The sequence below is a fragment of the Condylura cristata genome, unplaced genomic scaffold, assembly GCF_000260355.1.
Source record: "Condylura cristata isolate star-nosed mole 26May11 unplaced genomic scaffold, ConCri1.0 scaffold00032, whole genome shotgun sequence".
In the NCBI taxonomy this organism is placed as follows: Eukaryota; Metazoa; Chordata; class Mammalia; order Eulipotyphla; family Talpidae; genus Condylura; species Condylura cristata.
The window spans coordinates 4,858,238-4,878,221 of NW_004567133.1; the positions used below are offsets into that span (position 1 = coordinate 4,858,238).

Genomic DNA, 19,984 nt, shown 5'->3' on the forward strand with positions numbered 1-19,984 from the left:
ATCCAACTGACCTGTTCTACCAGGGCAGCAATTTCCTGCTCAGCCCGGGACATCTCCTCATCCTCAGCCCCAGGTCGACTAGACTCCTCTCCCTCACCAGCAGGAAATCCATCATTCTCATTAAATTCTGCAAGTTCAGCCACCTGTTCAGCCTTGGCCTGGGTAGCCGCACGAATATCTTCTTCATCCTCTGCCCGACATAATGCCTTGTGAGGATATGGAGGGAAAAACAAGAACACTTTACATTCTGTGATTTCATTCTGGGGAAAAGTTTACACCAAACCAGGTGTACAACAGAACTCAACTCTCTCTGAGTTCCTTGAGTTACTAAAGCAATGAAATGGATTAGATTAAAACTCCCATCAGAAACAAAAGAACTACTTGAGATTATCTCCTTTCCTTTTCCAATTAGTCTTAACTAGTTAAAAAAAAAAAGTCCCAGAAAATTTTAATAATAATAAAAAAAGCCACAATTATCTTTTGCACTGAAAATGGGCTAACCACATCTGATCATTATTGAGATGAATACCCAGGGACCTCACACCAAAATTACCAAGGGAAGTCGCCTACAGCATGCTCCGCAATGAGAGGAAGGTGCTTGATTATCTTTGCCATAATCTACACCTGTAGTAAATGTACAGCACTATGAAGCTGTCAGCAACCACTGCAGCACCAGTTCGATCCCCACTGGGGAGGTGACCCACATGGTGCAGCAGATCTCTACCATCTCACCCACTGGTCCTGTCAGCAATGTAGCTCAATAGATCTGCCTGTTCTGCTCTCCACTTTATCACTGATGAATCCTCTCATTTCCCCTCCCTGTCACTTTGACCTGTACTCTAGTTGTTGTATGCATAAATAAACACATCTTTTAAAAATATCATACATCATTATTTAAAAAGTAAGAATTTGTATCATATACAAAGCACTTCTTGGATCTATTGTTTCCTTTAGTCCTTAGTGACTTTCTTCTCATTAGTATTTTGATAAAGTTAAAAGTGAGGCTCAGAAAATTAAAAAGATGGGGCCCTCCCTGGTGGCCAACGGGTTAAAAGCACAGTACTATGAAGCTACCGCAGCCACTGCAGCATGAGTTCGATCCCCAACCATCCGCTGCTCCCCTCAGCAGTGTATTTCAGTACATCTGCCTGTTCTGCTCCCCACTGTCTATGGTACATTCTATCACCCCCTGCACCTCTGCCCTGTACCCCAGTTCTATATGCATAAATAAATCAATCTTTAAAAAAAAAGAAAATTAAAAAGACAGTCTGAATACAATTAAGAAGCATTGTTGGCACGCAAGTCTTGGAACTCCAATCTTGTCTGATAGGAAGTTTGTGAACCAATAAGCAATCTACTTGTAACTACCAAAGGCCAACTGTAAGTGGGAAGCAGCAGAAACAGCAGCGCTCCCTTTCCACCACCAAATCCCCTAGCTAGTTGATATGGCCAGTTCTATGACTTTCCTTCATACTTGACTGCCCCCACCCCACCCCCAGGATCTACCGTTCATCCTACCTATGTCAAAGAAAAACCTTTTTCTTACTTCTTCTGCACCTAGCCCAACTCTAGAAGCTGATGGTATTGGCCAGCTCAACAGATCAAGAAAGAACACTCAGTGGAACATTCGTCTACTCCAGAGACTGCCCACTCCTTTTTCACCTGCTCCAAAATATGGGTCTGCTTGCTGGCCACAGTTTCTTCCTCCTCTTCTGGGGCAGAGGGTGCAGATGATCCAGATGTCTCCTCCAGTGGCATATCAAACAGCTCTCGGATGGTCTGCTATTGGACAAAGGAAAAAGTGTGCAAGGGAAAAAGTGTTAGAGCCCACAGAATGCTGTTCTCAGGACTATAGCTATGGGTTGATAGTTCTTGGAAGTAATAGGAATGCTACTTCTTTATGAGCCAGGTGTGTGCAGGCCAAAGCACACTCTTTTATATAACTCCTATAGGTATAGCAGTTGTCTCCTGCATAGGCTAAATCTTAGTACCTGTTTAAAGTAGGCTGTGGTAAAGTTGCCTCCCTCAATGGCCATGTCTCCCAACATTCTCTTCTGATTTGCCTTTTTAAGAATGTTCTCCTCCACTGTCCGTTCACTGATAAGCCTGGGGAGGGGGGATGAAGAAGGTCATGTGTAAACATACACATTAATAAGACACTATCTGCAAAGGGGAAGCAAGGTGAGGGGAGATTAGGCAATACCTATAAATGTGAACATCTCGCGTTTGGCCAATTCTATGACAACGATCCTGGGCCTGAGCATCCATGGTGGGATTCCAGTCACTGTCATAAAAAACAACAGTGTCTGCTCCTGTCAGGTTCACGCCCACACCCCCACTCCGAGTTGATAGGATGAAGCAAAATATGCGTTTGTCTGCATTGAATCGTTCCATCAAGGCCTAGAGGGAAAGGAAAACAAAGACAGTGTTGGAAGACAAGACAAATTCAAGGCTTAGCTGGACCCTTCCTGGGACCCCAAGCCTGGAAAAAGGAGGTAGAAGCTAAAGTTTTAGACTGTAAGGGCTACTGATGCCTGGTTACCTGTCTCTGTTCAACTCTAGTAGATCCATCCAGACGCAAGTAGAGGTGGCCATGGTAGGTGAGAAACTGTTCCAATACATCCAGCATTCGGGTCATCTGTGTGAATATGAGCACCCGGTGGCCCTCCGCCTTGAGCTGTCGCAACAGCACTGCCAATGTTTGCAACTTTCCTAAAGAGATATGAAGGTGTACAGGGAGCTAGCAATAAGCCAAAATGGGAGGAACACTTAGCACTGGAATGGTGCAGTTAAATAATGAAGTTTCAGGCCAGGGTTTCAATTAGCCTAGGATATCAGAAATACTTAAGTTTATATATTTTCTTTCCCTTAAGAGTTCACTCTTCAGTCTGCTCCTATCTTGGATTTCACTTCTTTGACAGTAATTTGGGATAGGGTAATAAAAACCTCAGAGAGAAAATGGAATCCTCTGTGGTCTTTGAGCAAGATATGTTTAAGTTTTGCACCTAGTTATATCAGCTGAAACACAGAACAAATTCAGAGGACAGACATCACCAAACCCATGGTCATATCTTATAGACAGGGATTTAAGATCACAAATCAGAAATACAGTCAGGATTTTATGTTCAACTTTCCATCAAACACCAAAATAATTTCTGTAACATTTTTGGATAAATCAGTTTGAGTAATTTTAATAAAGATTTATAAATCATCTACTCAGATTTCAAGTGTTATAAAATTTTGTTTATTTATTTATTTATTTATTTTATAACAGTTTATTTTTACATCATTTTGTACATTTTTTTTTCCATCTCAATTGTAATCCCCGCGGGTTTCCCATCACCAAGTCACCCGTGTGCCATCACCATAATCCCGTGCACTTCCCTGCCCACCACCCCCACTTTTGATCCCATTCCCCACTCCACCCCCGCAAAATGTCTCTGGTATATGGTTGTTCATTATTTTTGTTATTTTCTCGCCTGGTCCATTATACTCCTGCTTCAAGTGTTATAAAATTTTTTATGCTAAAACATTTATTAAATACATATTAATACTCTACTGGCTTTTTGGGCATTCAGAAAATCTCCAAAAACATGTTACTATAAAATTATTCACTACTGTCCAACAGACTTATTGTATAACAGAACCTGGTTAACAAACGCAGTGGGCACCTCCAGAGATCTCTTGATGCCAAGCAATGGAGACTACCAACACAACCTCAGAAAGAAATTGTGATAGGCCTAAATAAGCCACAGTTCTCTTACCCATTTTCCTTTGTTAGGAATTGTTCAAGAAATGGGCATGTGGCCCAATTTGCACCAATGAATTGTGAAGCAAAGTCAATTAGGAGGGCTTTACTTCCTACAAAGACACACTTCCTAGGAGTGTTGTCTTAACCCCTTGCTTCCAGCTTAGAGCATTGATGGGCTCCCTGGAGTTAATGGCAATCATCTTAAGACCATGAAAAAATAAGCATTAGAATACAAACAGAAAGCAAAGAATGGTAAGGCAGTAACCCTCCCTGGTGGCACAGAGGGTTAAAGCACAGCACTTGCAAGCTAAGCCATAGCAGCTTCAATGCAAGTTCGACCCCTATCCCGGGAGCTGACCCACATAGCGCAGCAGACCTCTCCTATCTCGCCTGCTGCTTCCCTCAGTAGTGTACTTTGTCAAATTGCCCGTTCTGCTCCCCACTTGATCTCTGGTGACTCCTCTCACCAACCCTGAACTTCTGTGTTATACCCCAGTGCTGAATGCATAAATAAATACAACTTTAAAAAAAAAAAAAAAAAAAAGAAAAAGCAAAGGAAGGAAAAAAAAAACAGGAGGTCCTAGATCCATGAAGATACTTCACCTATAGGACCCTCCCTGTTGGTACAGCGGGTTAAAGCGCAGCACTATGAAGCTACCCCACAGCCACTGCAGCAGGAGTTGCATCCCTGGCCAGGGAGGTGACCCACATGGTGAGGCAGACCTCTCCTCACCCTCCCACTGCTCCCCTCAGCAATGTACTTCAAGTCAATCTGCCTGTTGTTATCCACTCTGTCTCTGGTGAACCATCTCACCCCTCTGCACAGCAGGCCTGTATCCCAATTCTGTATGTACAAACCTTTAAAATTTTTTTTAAAAAAAGGATACCTCGTCCCTCCCTGGTGGCGCAGCGGGTTAAAGCACAACACTGAGAATCTAAAGCCGCTTCCGCATGAGCATGAGTTCGATTCCCGCCTGCCCCGGAGGTGACCACATGGCGTGGCAGACCTCTCCTGACCCGCCCGCTGCTCCCCTCAGCAGTGTACTTCCTCGATCTGCCTGTTCTGCTCCCCACTCTGTCTCTGGTGAAGCCTCTCACCGCCCCTGAGCCTCTGGCCTGTACCCCAGTTCTGTATGCACAAATAAATAAATCTTAAAAAAAAAAAAAAAGGATACCTCACCTGTACACCATTAGTCTAAGAATTTCTTATTCAGGTAAACAAAAAACGTTGTCATCACTTAAGTCACTACTACTTACTTTCTGTTAAACACATTCTAACCAATACAAGTATTCTTGATTTCCCCCAAAACAAAAACTACTTTATGTGATCTTAGACTACCCTTCCCCCAAAAGTGAACACTCTACACCATGCTATCTTGTTTGCCATTGTATCCCAAATGATTTAAAAAGCAGATGATCACCAAAATAATCACTGAATGAATGAGTGAGCAGGACACATTTTCAACTTTCATCAAAGTCAAATTCATAAACTCCAAGAATCCATTATACAGCCTAAATTTCTTCATTTTGCTCATAGCAAAACTCAATAAAAACTGTTTAATGAAATCCACAGAGATTATTAATGTACAGCATCACTGATGTAATAGACTTACTACTACAGACAAGGAAAGAGGCCAAGGGGCCATTACTGGCCAGTGTACTCACCGCAATCATACTGGATGAGCCTCAAGTCAGGGAACTGGGTGCGCATGTTACACACAATTCGGTGCAATGGACGAGCCCGGGGCCAGAGCTCACAGGCCAGTTGCTCCTGAAAGGCTACCTGACGTGGGGCCAGCCAAGGAGGTGGATGGCAGGCATGCAGGGAAGGGGGAGGAGCCTCCACAGGAGGCATGACAAAGATGAACCTGCAAAAGAAAGCAAACAGTGTAAGAGACAGTACTCCGAAAGGCCCCAGAAGTTAGCACCTTCACCAGCCCTAACCACTACATCCATTCTGAGGCCCCAAGACCCGCTTCCCATTAGCACTTAGCCCTGCCAACCTCTCAATGATTTCTGACAGCTGGTCTAGTCGTTGCTGGGGAAACAGTACAGCCCGGCGGGCAGCCTCGGTATAAGTCCAAAAGGTAGGGTGGCTGGGGCCAGGAGAACGAGGACCGATGGGACTGGCAACAGGTTGGGATAGGGTACAGAAATCCAAGACTTCAGTCCCATACACAGGTGCCAGGGCCCCATGAGCCTCACTAAGTTGGAAAATCCGTTCCAGGCGTTCAGACCGCTGCCGCTTCCGCTTTTCCTCCAGAGTGTCCTAGGGGTAAAGGGGAAAAAGTAATAATGAGGCCCCTTATTTAAAAAAAACAAAACAAAACTTGAAATGTCCTCCCAAAATAAAACATAAATCTATTGAAATCAATTATTAAAAAAATACACAGGGCCCTCCCTGGTGGCGCAGCAGGTTGAAGCACTACACTAAGCATAAGCCACTTCCTCATGAGTTCGATTCCCGCCTATCCCTGAGGTGACCACATGGCGCAGCATACCTCTCCTGACCCCTCAGCAGTGCACTTCGTAGATCTGCCTGTTCTGCTCCCCACTCTGTCCCTGGTGAATCCTCTCACCCTCCCCATCTCTGGCCTGTACCCCAGTTCTGTATGAATGATTAAGTAAATCTTTTAAAAAAATAAAATAATAAAAAAATACACGATGCAAGTTCACGGGGATTACAAGATGAAAAGTCAGAAAATGATGTAAAAATAAACTATAATAATAAAAAATACGCTATGCTTTTAGTAGTTTTCCAAGTTATTCCCTTCAAAATGTTGTAAATAACTTCACAAGTATGATTTTTTCCTTGTATGCTACCAAAGTAGACTGAATATTTAAAATTAAGATCTATATGTCCAACAAACTTATAGAAAAGACGGGAAATTTCTATATAAACACCTAAACCGAGAACAACCAAGTTATTGTCTTTTTTGCAACGAACCCACAATTATTAAAAGTCTGCCTCAAACCATCAGCCAAGATTCAAAGAAACTAATCAAATTCATGGCTGGTTTCTGCTAAGGGCCAGTTTACAATCAAGTGGGGTGGGAACAGACATGTAGTTATCACATTGAAAGTAAAAAGGGGAGTGTCCTGGAAGACCAGAAATCTCTATGACTTTGACTCAATTCTTTCCCATATTTTGCATTCAGTTTCACAGGCTAATTTAACTATTCTTTAAATTATCACACTTAGAATTTTATATTTGTATGATTCTTAATGTATTCTACTCCCTAAACTGAAAGTTGGATATAACATGGGCTGCATTTGTTCTTGCTCACTAGTCTTCCAGGTTCTAGATTCATTACCTGATACAAATTGGAAGGTCAATGAAAGTATCTACTAACAAAATAAATAATAATGGACATTGAACCCCTGCCAGATATGGTCCTGGAAAAAAAAAGAGTCCCAAATCTCCTTTTTTTTTTTGACTGCTACCTTAGCATGACCTCTTGGATCCCAGTGATCTAAATGAGAAGGAAAGCATATTAACAACAGGAAGATCAATTATAGGCCAGTGCTCAGAAGTAGCAGCAAAGGAGAAAATATTTCCAAACAATTTATCTAAAAAAGAATTTGTCTCCAGAATAAAGAACTTTTACAATGCAATAAAATAAAAAACTTAAAATTTTAAAGGGTAAATGATCTGAAAAGATATTTCTTCTAAGAGGATATATCAAGAAAAAACATGACCACTGAAAAAGACACTCATAATTAGCTATTAGGAATATACAAATCAAAACCACAAGATACCACCTCATACCCACTAGATGGCAATAATTAAAAAGGTGTTCGTTGGCAAAGATGTAAGAACCTGGGCCCACTACAGGCGTTGATGGAAATGTAAAATGGCAGAACTACATTGAAAAACCGTTTTCTCAAACTGTTAAATGTAGTCCTAAGAGAGTCTACAGTCTCAAATGGTTAAGTTAACATATGACCCAGCAATTCTAGGTAAATGTCCAATATAACTGAAAAACTATGGAAATACATAAAACCTATGTATGAAAACTTGTTAACAGATTTTTTCATAATAGCCAAAACACAGATTTTTAACAGATTTTTTCATAATAGCCAAAACACAGAGTATCCAAACATTCCCATCAGTGGATGCACACACATAAAGTACATCCACATAATGGAGTGTTATCCAATATAAATCAAGTACTGATACATACTACATCATAAATGAACCCCCAAAACATGAAACTAAGTGAACTGAGTCAGTCACAGAAGGTGATATACCATTCCATTGACAATCTATGGACAAAAAGTAGATTAATGGTAGCTGGAGCCAGGAAGGATAAAGGATAATGGCTTCAGGGATCTCCCTGGTGGTACAAGTGCTAAGTCTCAGTGCTATCAAGCTACTGCCAGCCACTGCGGCGTAAGTTCGATTCCTGGCCAGAGTTAATCGACATGGCACAGCAGACCTCTCCTGTCTCACCTACTGCTCCTCTCAGCAGTGTGTATTTCACTGTTCTGCTCCCCACATTGTCTGGTGAATCCTCTAATACCCTATACCTCCGGCCTACATAACAGTTCTTGTAGACATTCAAAAAAAAGAAAGGATAATGGCTTAGAGTGTGTTGCTTTCTCTGTAAGAGCCATGATCATGTTCTAAAACCAACTGCGTGGTGATGTTTACACAACCCTCTGAATATATTAAATCAGTGAATAGGTGACTTTAAATGAGTGAACTGTATGGCATGCAATTTATATCTAAAATGGTTAAAGAAAAAAGGTATTATGAAAAGAATCTAGGTATTCTTCTTTCTACCTCTAACAAGCGAGACCAACCAGGTAGCATCAAAAAAAAAGGCAGAGCAAGAGTCGGTAGCGCTGACAGGGTGCAGAGAGGAAGAATTGGGACTGAGACAAAGATTAAGCAACTCTGATAACAGAGTGAGCAGGTCTGGAGGGAATCACTAGATCTTTCTTATTCCTGATTTATCCTCATCTAAGTTGTAAATTTAATCTGTAAGAACTATATATATGACTACAAGAAAGCTCATAAAGGACAGGGAACAGTTATTTTTTATTAACTTCTAAATCACCATGAAGATGAGTAACTACTACAGATGACCACGAAAAGACACAGACTCAACCTTTAAGGAATTTTATTTTCTGGCGTCATCTCTCCCCTAGAAATTCAAATATTTAATGGTGATAGTTTTAGCAACTATGAAAAATCTTGCTATTTGCAAGGAATTCCTCTTGTGGAGAAGACAAAGCAATAGTCAGCACACCTGTATTTTCATTAGTTGTATATCCTTAACAACATAATGGGCTAGTTTCTTCACTTATATATAATGGGTTAAGTAAGATACCAACACTAATTCAAACAAATAATCAAGACCCAAAGAGACTAAAAAGGTGGTCCTGAACAAATCAGCGATTAAGTTTCAAAAACACATTAGGTCCTCAATTATCCCTCTGCCGAAGTTAGAACATGATTATTCCCTTTTTAAAAATACAGGCTCAAGGGAAAGGGATCTGTCCACACTCTAGTATTAAGTCTGCAAAACTAGGCTTTGCAATCAACCAAGATAATAGTTAACATAACTGTTTCATCCACACTGCAAAGAAACTCAACTTCCTGTTGCCTCTCCCTTGAGGCAGTAAAACTTACCAGATAAAAAGGGGAGCGAGGTGGTGGTGGGGGTTGGCGTCGAGGCCGGGGACCACTGAACGAGGTAGCAGCGGAGGGTGGGCTGGGGGGACCAGAGCGCAATGTCAGTGTCTCAGGCTCATCCTTGGGAACAGCCAGCCGGGATACCATGGTTACAGGCAAGGGAGAGGAGCCAGATGCCGAAACCACAAGAGAGGATGCCAGGGAAGCTGAGGTCTGTGTTGAGGCTGGGGTCAGTGCCAGAGCTGGAGCTACAGCTGGGCCCAAGGTGGGCACCGGAACTGGGGCAGGGCTCAAGGTCAGTGTTTGCACTGAAGCTGGAGTGAGGAGTGAAGCAGATGATACTGGAGCCAAAGTCAGTGTATGAGCTGGAGCTTGGCCCATCGGAGAAGGTGGAGCCAGGGGGGGTGCTGGAGCCAAAGACAGCGTCTGAGAGGGACCCAGTGGTGGTCCTGGTGCCAAGGATATTGTCTGGGCTGGAGCTGGTACTAGGGATGATGCTGGAGTCAACGACAATGTCTGAGCTGGAAAAGGCCCCTGGGGATTCCCTGTTCCTAAGGACAGTGTCTGAGATGGAGACGAGCCACCAAGAGTAGATGCTAAAGCTGGGGCCAAGGTCAGTGCCTGTGTAGAAACTGGGCTTGGGAGAGCTGATGGAACCTGGGCTGGTACCATAGTTTGAGTTGATGTTGGACCCAACACAGGAGTTGGGGCTGGCACCAGTGAAGAAGCTGAAGCTAAAGGAGTTCCTGAAGTAGATGAAGCCAGAACTGGAACCGGAGTCTGTGATGGAGCCAGGACAGGAGCAGGACCTGGCGACGGAGCCAGGACTGGAAGAGGAGCCAGAGAAGGAGCAGGAGAAGCCAGGATTGCCGTCTGTGGTGCCGCTAGTGGAGCCAGAGACGTGGCTAGAGCCTGAGATGAAGAAGGTGCTGAAGCCAGAAGGGAAGCCTGAGCTGGAGCTGGATTTGGTGCTGCCGGAAAAGGATTGGCCAGAGCTGAAGCTGGCACCAGGACAGGCGAACAGGCTGGGGCCACAGCTGAATTCAACCCTGGAACATGTGAAGAGGCTGGCGCCAGCAACAAAGGGTGACCAGGTGCCTGAGATGGGGACAGGGATGGAGTTGTGGCCACACCTAGAGTCAAGGCTGATGCTGATGGGGAAGCTCCAGTTGGTGCCAAAGAAGGCAGTCCAGGAGCCACTGAGACAACAGGTGCCAGTGTTGGTGTCACATTGGTCAACAGAGTTGTGCCTGAAGCTGAAACAGGTAGGGGGGCTGAGGTGGGGAGAGTGAGTGCAGCTGAGGCTGGAGCAGGAAGTGTGGTTGAGACAGAGATGGGCAGTGAGGATGACACTCCAACTGAAACTGTAGAGGACACAGGACTAGCAAGGGGAGAGGAGTTGGGGACTGGCATTGAAGAAGAGGCTGGCCCAGGGAGAGGAGAAGAGATGGTCAAAGGAGCAGCTCCGGGTGCTGAAGCTGTGGAAACAGAGGATGAATTAGCCCCAGAATTCTTTTCCCACTCCTATTTCCCTATCCCTCCTCCCCCTTACCACAGCTTCACCTATTTTCCAAAAAACCTTTACTCCCAACCATGAGATAAAAAATTCAAAAAATCCAACATTTCCTTCTAAGGTCCAACAAATGTATCTTGGACTAGGGAAGGGCTCAAGCAGCCCAGTTCTGGGCCCAAATGAGTCAGTACATTGATAAGGAACCAAAGTTATGATTAAGAAACCCCTCAGGCCACTCTATCTCAATTTCTAGCAAAATTTCTGGCCTTAGCCACCCTGGACTCACCACTGACTTCAGGCGAAGGACTGTGCACCAGCTTGAGAAGGGGCCTCATCAGGGTAGACGTGGCTATGGGGGCCCGGGCAGTACCCAGAGTAGGTGTGGGTAGCCGACCAGGGGTTAACGTGGACCGTGGAGTCAACACAGCTGGAAGCCCAGAGCTTGGAGGCCGGGGTGCTGGAGCCAACGGAGGAACAGAAGTCACTCCATCCCGAGGGGCCTGTCTTACTACAATCTTCACCACGCCTGTATTATTCACCATGGTTGGTGGCACTGTAAGAGGAAGCTACATTGAGGGGAAGGTAGAAAAGAAACAAGAGACCCAAAGGATGGAAGAAGTTCAGGGGCAGGAGAGGGCAGCAGACAGATACTGGAAATACCGGCAAGGGAAAACAACACTGAGGGAAGGCTGTACAGACAGCAGCCCAGGGTATGCCTGGGAGGACCCAGGCCAGCGAGGGCTAAGTAAGTAGGAAGGCCAGGAGCCTCACCCTGGTTAGCAGCAAGCGGAAGGCTGAGGCCAGTGGGGGCAGGGGTGGTGCTGGGGGTCGAAGAAGGCAGCACAGAGACAGGGGTGGGGCCAGGGGTCGGGGCCACGGCCTGGATGAGGGCCACATGGGCAGGCTGGCTGATGAGGTGGTGCTGCCCCCCTGCTGACACCAGGTGCACCACATTCCCTGGGTTAAGGGAAAAGAGAAAGAGAGAAAGAAGCAGCTATCAGCCAGAGAAGGGCAGAGGCAAAGGCAAGAAGAAAGGGACAGAACAGAGAGGGAATGACTCTAGAATGACCTCAACCTTGTCTTTATCAAATGACTCCCTCCCCCAGCCATTCCCTTTGGCCCCACCCACCAAAAGCTAAAGAAAGAAACATAAAGGCTGATGTCTGAAAAGAGCCACAAAAACAAGGGGACAAGGAAGAGGAGGAAAAAGGCAGGACAGGGGGTGGGTTTTACCTACTTTGCAGCGGGCGGGGCTGCCCCACAGCAAGCTGGCGCACCTGGGCACCAGTCAAAGTCAGCTTGTTGCCCTGGATTTGGAAGGTGAGAGGTTTGCTTCCCCCTGCACTAGGTACTGGACGTTGTGCCAATGAGGCCAACTGCCCGATGCTGACCACTTCACCTGCTATAAACAAAGAAAGGGCTTAATGTACATAAAGCTCACTCTGCTGAATTCCATTCTGCACACTTTCAAGAAGCAGAAGTCTCCAGGTTCTTCCAAACTCCCCCCTCAATTTATCATGTTCCAATAAACTCAGCCTTCACCTGTAAGCATATGAGCTTTGGGTGTACAACTCATTCCATTCTTGTTTGCTTAGTAACCTCCAGTCCGTCCAGTAATGGTCTGCCACCACACAGAGCATTACTCCACACTGCTCCTCCCCTCCTCCACACTGCTCTTTCATCCCAAACAATCCTTTACTGTTGGGTTTACCACCATTTACCTACCTAGGTGTCATCTCCCTCACTGGACTGTGAACTCAAGACTCCTGACAAACTACCACTAGCAAAATACCTAGTACATAAGCCATCTAGAATTTGGTACTCTCCCACTCCCAAGCTTTCTCCTCCTGCTCTGCAGCAGATACATCTCTTCCTATCTCAAGTCTCTAGCCCTCTCAAAACTGTGTGAACTTACAGGGCAGGCGAGCTTGCATATCAGGAGACAGGATGAGACGCTGTGGGGCAGGATTAGGAGCTGGCACTGCAGTGGTAGGAGCTGTGGTGGTGGTGGTAGAAGTGGTGGTGGCAGCAGCAGAAGGGAAAGTGTAGCCTGGTGGCACTGTTAGGGGTTTCAACAGGCTAGAGGACCCTGGGGGTGGGGCTGGGCTCAGGCGAACAGGGGCAGGTGGGGCTGGCTTCAGGGACAAAGTTGGTGTGGGAGGCCGTGAGGTTCCACTCAGGACTCCCAAGGGGGATGGCAACACTGTGGACACAAAGCAAATGTTGTTCATACTCAAAAGAGAGCCTTAGTCTGTTCCCAGAAGCCATTACACATTAATCCCTTCCAGCCCATCAAACACAAACCACTGTCTCCAACCCATCACCTCAAATAATCTAACTTCATAAACTACTTCCCTGGCCTGGAAAATTTGCCTGAACTACCCCAGAGCACCCTAATTCCCTCACAACTTACCCTGGGGAAGAGGCCCACTGTTTGGCTGCAGTGGGGGCAACAGAACAGGGCCAGGGGCCCGGGGTGGTGAAATAAGCGGAGGCCCACCAGGTGAGGCTGACACCATCAGTGGTGCTGGCAGCACAGGAGGAGTTGGGCCTGGGGTGGGCTGGGCTGAAAGCTCAGGGCTTGGGGGAGGTCGGACTGGGACAGGGCCCAGAGGAGTCCGTGGGTTATTGACCACCACCACTGTCCGGCCTTCTTGTTTGGGCACTGGCTGCAGCATCCTATAAGGAAAACAAGTTATGGGTAGAAAGGGAGAAAATAAAGAATAAGAAAGAAAAGAATAGGAAAGATGAGAGAGAAGTTATGGGTAGAAAGGGAGAAAATAAGGAATAAGAAAGAAAAGAATAGGAAAGATGAGAGAGAAAGATTAAAGTATAAAAGCAAAAAGGAAAAGACCCAAAGGAGAAAAGAAAAGAAATCCAAGCAGAAAGAAGGAAAAACAATCAAGTTATAAACACAAGGACTCATCCCAGGACCACCCCAATACCACCTCTGAGTTTTTCTCTCCCAACCCCTCTACAGTATTTTGCATTAATTTCATATAAACAGTCCAGGACAGCCTTCAACTCTTACCTTTGTAGTCCAATTCCTCCCAACCAGTTGTAGTCACTTTTTCTAGAAACCCACCCTCTATTACTCAGCCCTGGTACCTGTTGACCTTCATCTTGACTGGCTTGGGTCGTGGTGGGGGGTCAGGAGCAGTAGCCACCTCTAGCAGTACCCGTCGGGACAGGCGGTGCCGGGGCAGAAATGTGTCAGCTTCATATCTAGAGACACGACCCTCCAGGCCGATAAGATCAAACCGACCCATATCTATCCGCTGACACGAGAACAAAAAAAGGAGGAGATAAAGAACCAATACAGCAATGATGTCTTTACTTCTAACACCAAAAATAAGGGCAATAAATAAAGAAACATGATAAATGGAATGCATGAAAGGGCATTTCAACAGAGTGAAAAGGCAACCCACAGAATGGGACAAAATATTTACTAATCATTTATCTGCTATTTGAAGGGATTAATATGTAGAACATATGAAGAATCCTTATAACAACAAAAGCCAGACAACTCAGTTTGAAAATCAGCAAAGATCTAAAATAGATATTTTTCTTTTATTTTTAAAAAGATTTTTTTTTTATCTTTGTATAGATCTGGGGTGTAGGCCAGAGCACAGGGAGTTAGAGGATTCACCAGAGACAGGGTGGGGAGCGGAACAGGCAGATGTATTGAAGTACACTGCTGAGGGGAACATTGGATGAGACAGGAGAGGCCTGCTGTGCTATATGTAGGTTAGCTTCTTGGCCAGGGATTGAACTTAGGCCATAGTGGTGATAGAGCTGATGGCTCTGATACTTAATGCCTAGGCCACCAAAGAGATCCTAGACATTTTTCTAAGATGCTCAGCATCGTTAATCATTAGAGAAATACAAAGCAAAATCACCTCAGTTATTCTCAAAACAGGAAAATGATGTGGAGAAATTAGAACCGTTATGAATTGCTGGTGGTGATATAAAATACTACAGCTGCTATGGAAACAGTAAGGGAGGTAGATCCTCACAGAATTACCATATAATCCAGCAATTCCACTTTTGGGATATACCCAGAACTGAAAGCAACTGAACAGATATTTGAACCTGAACAGATATTTAAATATCCACATTCTTAGCAGCATTATTCACAACCACCAAAAAGTGGAAGCAACCCAAGTATCCATTGTCAGATGAAGAGCTAAACAAAACATGGTATTCACATATATACCTATACATATACAGGTATACACACATGTATATATGTGCATACATATATACACACACACTACGTGCATACTGCTAACCCTTGAATGATGTAGGAATTAGGGCACCATTTCAAAGTCAGAAATCTGGGTAGGGCTTCCCTGGTAGCCTAAGAGTTAAGTCTCAGCATTATCACCACTATAGCTTGAGTTCAATCCCTGGCCAGGGTAACTAACCCACACACCTGCTATTCCCGCTCTGTCAACTCCCCATTCTCTCTAGTGAATCCTCTCACCACCTCCCCTTCCACTGCACCTCTGGCCTATACCACAGTCCTTCTAGTCAAAAAAAATCTGTGCAGAACTTCTGACTTCCCACAAATTAACTACAGTTGTCTCTTGGCTTCTGCAGGAGACTGGTTTTAGGATTCCCCCCACTACCACCACACCAAAATTTGCAGATGCTCAAATCCCTAAGGGTCTACCCTTATAAATGGGTTTTGCACTCACAGTTGAATTTGTGAATGCAGAGCTCACAGATCATTACAGGTCAAACCCATGCTGTGGAAGGGGTAAGTGCATATATACATATGTATATCGATATTAATATCACCAAAACTTAAGAAATTATGCCAACACTAATGAACCTTGAAGACATAATGCTATGTGAAATAAGCCAATCACAAAAGACAAATTCTGACTCTCCAATTTATGACAGAAAATACAATGGCTACCAAGGGCTGGAGGAGGAAATGAAGAATTATTAAATGGGTACTGAGGTTCAATTTGGAAAGATTAAAAAAAGATGGCTAGTGGTGGTAGTTATACAACAAATGAATGTATGGGCGCTCCCTGGTGGTGCAAGGGGTTATGGCTCAGCACTATGAAGCTATTCACAGCCACTGTAGCACAAGTCCCATCCCCAGCAAGGGAGGTGACCCACATGGCGTTAGCAGACCTCTCCTGACCCACCCGCTAATGCCCTCAGCAGTGTACTTCACCTATCTCCCTTTTCTGCTCCCCGCTCTGTCTCCGGTGAATCCTCTCACACACACACACCCCTACACCTCTGGCCTACACCCTAACTCATCTAAGAATAAATATATCTTTAAAAGAAAAACACAAATGAATGTACATAATATATAACCATATACTCAAAATGCCCTGCGTTAAAGGGTAAGCAAACCTAGGGTTAGAGGCTAAAAATAAACTTGCCCTAAGTCACATGGCTAGTAAACGATACAACCTGAATGGAGACAAGGATGCAAATGGTCAGATTTTAACCTAAAGAAATATAAAATGGGGCAGCGCAAATAATACTGGGACCAGTTACTTACCTGGAGGGGGTGGATATCAGTGGCCCTTAGCACCAAAGAGGCGGTGCTGAAGCAGATGCCTGGGGTAATGAAGGGAGAGGTAACAGGTCGAGGATCAAACAAGTTTGGATGATTGCAGACTTTTCGCAGCTGCATCAAAATATTGATGACACTCATGAAATGGCCTGTGGCTAGTGTCTCCTTAGTTCTGGGAGAGAGGAAAAATAAATAGGATATCCTGATAGTCACCTCTGCTCCATACTAGCATTCCTGGGCCCACCCTCAGTCCTTCCTTACGTGGTCTGTGCCATGAAGTCATCATACAGACAGCGTTGGCGCTTTGAGAGTCGGCAGCGGATAACATGCTCATATTTTTTAGGCATCTGTTTCTCTACATCCACCTTAACTCGACGGAGCAAAAAAGGCCGCAAAACCTAAAGGAATTAAACAGGAGGCTGACAGGAATGGGGGCAGTGACTCCCAGTCCAGCCCCTCTAGCTGGGGTTCCAGGCCTGATGACTGACTGCTGGCTTAAACACATCCGTAAACATGCATGGAGCCAGTATGCAGGAATCAAACATACAAAGGTAAGTCAGATACACAGTTTCCTCACAAGGAATTTACTGTCTAATAAAGGACACAGACATAAAAATAATATAACACACACGATAAAAGGAAGCTCTATGGCAGAGCAACCAACTATGCAAAAGGGATGACTTAAATGTTTCAAGGAGTACCGCAAATTTACAAGATTACTATAGTAAATACAGGAGAAAAGCAGAGAATAAAAACAGTAGCAGTGACAGAAGTATTGAAAAAAAATGGCTGGTCGAATTTTAGAAGGTAAAATCTGATAGGACAACCATCACACTGATGTGAAAAGGTGAAGGGAGGCCCTCCCTGGTGGTGCAGTGGGTTAAAGCACAGCACTGGGAAGCTAAAGCCACTTCTGCATGAGTTCAATTCCCGCCTGCTCCGGAGGTGACCACATGGCGCGGCAGACCTCTCCTGACCCGCCCGCTGCTCCCCTCAGCAGTGTACTTCATCGCTCTGCCTGTTCTGTTCCCCACTCTGTCTCTGGTGAAGCCTCTCACCGCCCCTAAGCCTCTGGCCTGTACCCCAGTTCTGTATGCACAAATAAATAAATCTTTAAAAAAAAAAAAAGTGAAGGGAGATAAAAGGAAGGAAGAGGTAATTGTTGAGAAAAACCTCACCATTTCTAGTTCAAGTAGCCAGTTAAGAAAAAAGTATAGAACATTTAGAATATAAAAGGCTTCAGGATTTTGGCTCAGAACTGAGAATTCAAAAAGGAACTTTCAATTAAAGACATCAAGACAAAAATTTAAATATAGGATGAGTGGTCTATAAAGACTGAAGGGATTAAGGACACCCATTGTGTGATCTTTATCACACAGAGAATAACTGAAACATTATGAGTACTGAGATACATAAATTGGAAGACAAAAAAGTAAAGATCGAACTGCAAAAATGTTAAATTTAAGAGCTAGACAAAGGATTCCATGACCAAAGACAAAAAGGGTACATATAACCACAAAAATATGAGTTCAGGCAAGCCAACAGAGACAAATAAAGAAAAATTCAATTAGAAACTAATCAACAGTTATGAGTCTAATCAGATTATAGACAGAAATGTCACTGTGAAAGAAAGCAAGCAGAAAATGACCAGGAAGAGATTACTCAACTTGGCAAAGGGCCAGTCACTGCACCTTGACAAATAGGTAAGTTCAGTCTAGCAGACTTTTTCTCCCTAAGGATTTTCTTGGTCTTGCCCTGATAAACTTACAGAACCTACCTTATGAAGGCGTTTGACTAGACCTTCATTGTACTCTTGGCTGCCCTCAATCATGCCAGTTAGGGGGTTAGAGAACCACTCTTTGAACTCTCGATGAGACTGGAAGACATGGGGCATCAAAAAGTGCATCAAGGACCACAACTCCATGAGGCTATTCTGCAAGGGCGTCCCTGTGAGGAGCAGGCGCCTCTGGCTGCAGAGAGACCAGGAATGAAAGGGAAGAGGGTCAGCAAGATCCCATTCTTCCAAGCCCCACCCCTCAAACCAAGTCAATCCTTCCACATATGCCCATCTCCACCTGTTGAAGTTGAGCAGTGACTGCCAGCGCTGTGACTTGAAGTTCTTGATGTTCTGCGCTTCATCCAGAATGAGATAGCGCCAGTTTTTACGGCGAAAGGCCTGGTGGTCCTGCAGCACCAGCTTGTAAGATGTGATACAGACATGGAAGGCATTAGGCTTGGTCCAGCCCTGAGATATCAAAAGAAAGCAGCAGAAAATGGGGTGAGAAGCAAAGAAAAGGCAAAGGAATAATGTGCTAAGGTCCTCAATAAATACAAATAAGTTTGGGAGAAAAGAATTCATAAAAGTAGACGGGAGCAACAAATATGGGAAAAGAATTCATTAAAGATTAAGGAATAAAAGGAAAGAAGACATCATAGGAGGAAGGTGGCATGAGAGTGATCACTGGAAGGAGCAAACCTGCCGCTTGAGCTTCCTCTCTTTCTGTGCTCCATAGTAAGTGAGGATTTTAAAGCTGGGGCACCAACGTTTCAGCTCCATCTCCCAATTCAACATCACACTGGTGGGGACAATGATCAAATGGGGACCCCAGTTACCTGTATAGCAAAAAAAATGAGAAACGGTAAGGAAATACCAACTTTGGGGTTCTGTTTGTTCAGGTATAACACTGATCGCTCCATTCTAATGGGCCATCCTAAAAATGCTAGCACCTACAACTGGCCTTTCTATACAACTACTGACCAGCATCAATATATCTAGTAACAGCAAGAGTGTTTCACCATCCTACAGCTTCCCACAGAGTTGATTACAGGAGCAAAAGAGGAAGGGGCCCTGTGTTAGTTACCTTTCTCACAAGCCAAGTGGGCAAGCAGGGAGATGGTCTGGATCGTCTTGCCCAGTCCCATCTCATCAGCAAGAATACCATTAAGCTTCTTCTCATACATAGTAACCAGCCAGTCCAGCCCAATGTGTTGGTACTCCCGGAGCTGGCCTCGGAGGAGCAAAGGAATGGGCGTCTTCACCTAACAGAAAAGTGGAATTGAAACATTTGTCACTGAAAAACAGGAAAGTCTCGATATAAGAAGCAAGCCTAAGTTGGGGCCTAGCGATACCTGGGTAGTAGCCAAGGTATAACCCTTGGGCTGGAGACTTTCAGCAGCTGCAGCAATATCAGTGATTTCTTTCTTAGGGCCGAGAGTGGTGGTGGGTCCTGGGGTGGGAGGACCACTGCCCCCATCTGCCTCACTCTGTTCTTCGTCCCGGGCAAGCAAGTACTCCACCCCAAAGTCATCATCTTCCTCCTCTTCCTCATCTGCTTGGCTCTGTGACTGAGACTCCTCAGATTCCTCAGACTCCGATTCCTCTGATTCTGAACTCCCACTTGTTTCTTCCTCCTCTGAATGTTCATCATCATCATCCTCACTCTGCTCCCCAGCGGAATCTAAATCACAAGACCAAGATTTAGTGCTCACCATTTCTGCTGCTCCAGTGCCTGTCCTCCACAGCTCTTCCCTTATGAT

The 19,984-nt window shown here is 44.7% G+C and overlaps 1 protein-coding gene across 5 annotated transcripts in view; it reads right to left on the bottom strand.

The window, feature by feature from the left end:
• Positions 1-19,984, bottom strand: part of SRCAP (Snf2-related CREBBP activator protein) — a 33,436-nt gene that overhangs the window by 3,375 nt on the left and 10,077 nt on the right. For 4 of the 5 annotated variants that reach the window (XM_004691978.2, XM_012731810.1, XM_012731813.1 and 1 more), the window contains exons 12-32: positions 19,577-19,905; positions 19,309-19,486; positions 18,924-19,060; positions 18,523-18,692; positions 18,225-18,417; positions 16,709-16,845; positions 16,433-16,619; positions 14,014-14,183; positions 13,319-13,584; positions 12,821-13,108; positions 12,143-12,307; positions 11,677-11,862; positions 11,192-11,458; positions 9,390-10,870; positions 5,755-6,020; positions 5,417-5,619; positions 2,543-2,712; positions 2,204-2,400; positions 1,992-2,106; positions 1,663-1,782; positions 12-206 (exon numbers count right to left, since the gene is read on the bottom strand). In XM_004691978.2, the coding sequence (XP_004692035.1) occupies positions 12-206; positions 1,663-1,782; positions 1,992-2,106; positions 2,204-2,400; positions 2,543-2,712; positions 5,417-5,619; positions 5,755-6,020; positions 9,390-10,870; positions 11,192-11,458; positions 11,677-11,862; positions 12,143-12,307; positions 12,821-13,108; positions 13,319-13,584; positions 14,014-14,183; positions 16,433-16,619; positions 16,709-16,845; positions 18,225-18,417; positions 18,523-18,692; positions 18,924-19,060; positions 19,309-19,486; positions 19,577-19,905 (5,420 nt within the window). The remainder of the gene's footprint in view (positions 1-11; positions 207-1,662; positions 1,783-1,991; positions 2,107-2,203; positions 2,401-2,542; positions 2,713-5,416; positions 5,620-5,754; positions 6,021-9,389; positions 10,871-11,191; positions 11,459-11,676; positions 11,863-12,142; positions 12,308-12,820; positions 13,109-13,318; positions 13,585-14,013; positions 14,184-16,432; positions 16,620-16,708; positions 16,846-18,224; positions 18,418-18,522; positions 18,693-18,923; positions 19,061-19,308; positions 19,487-19,576; positions 19,906-19,984) is intronic. The other variant, XM_012731811.1, reaches the window with a different exon arrangement.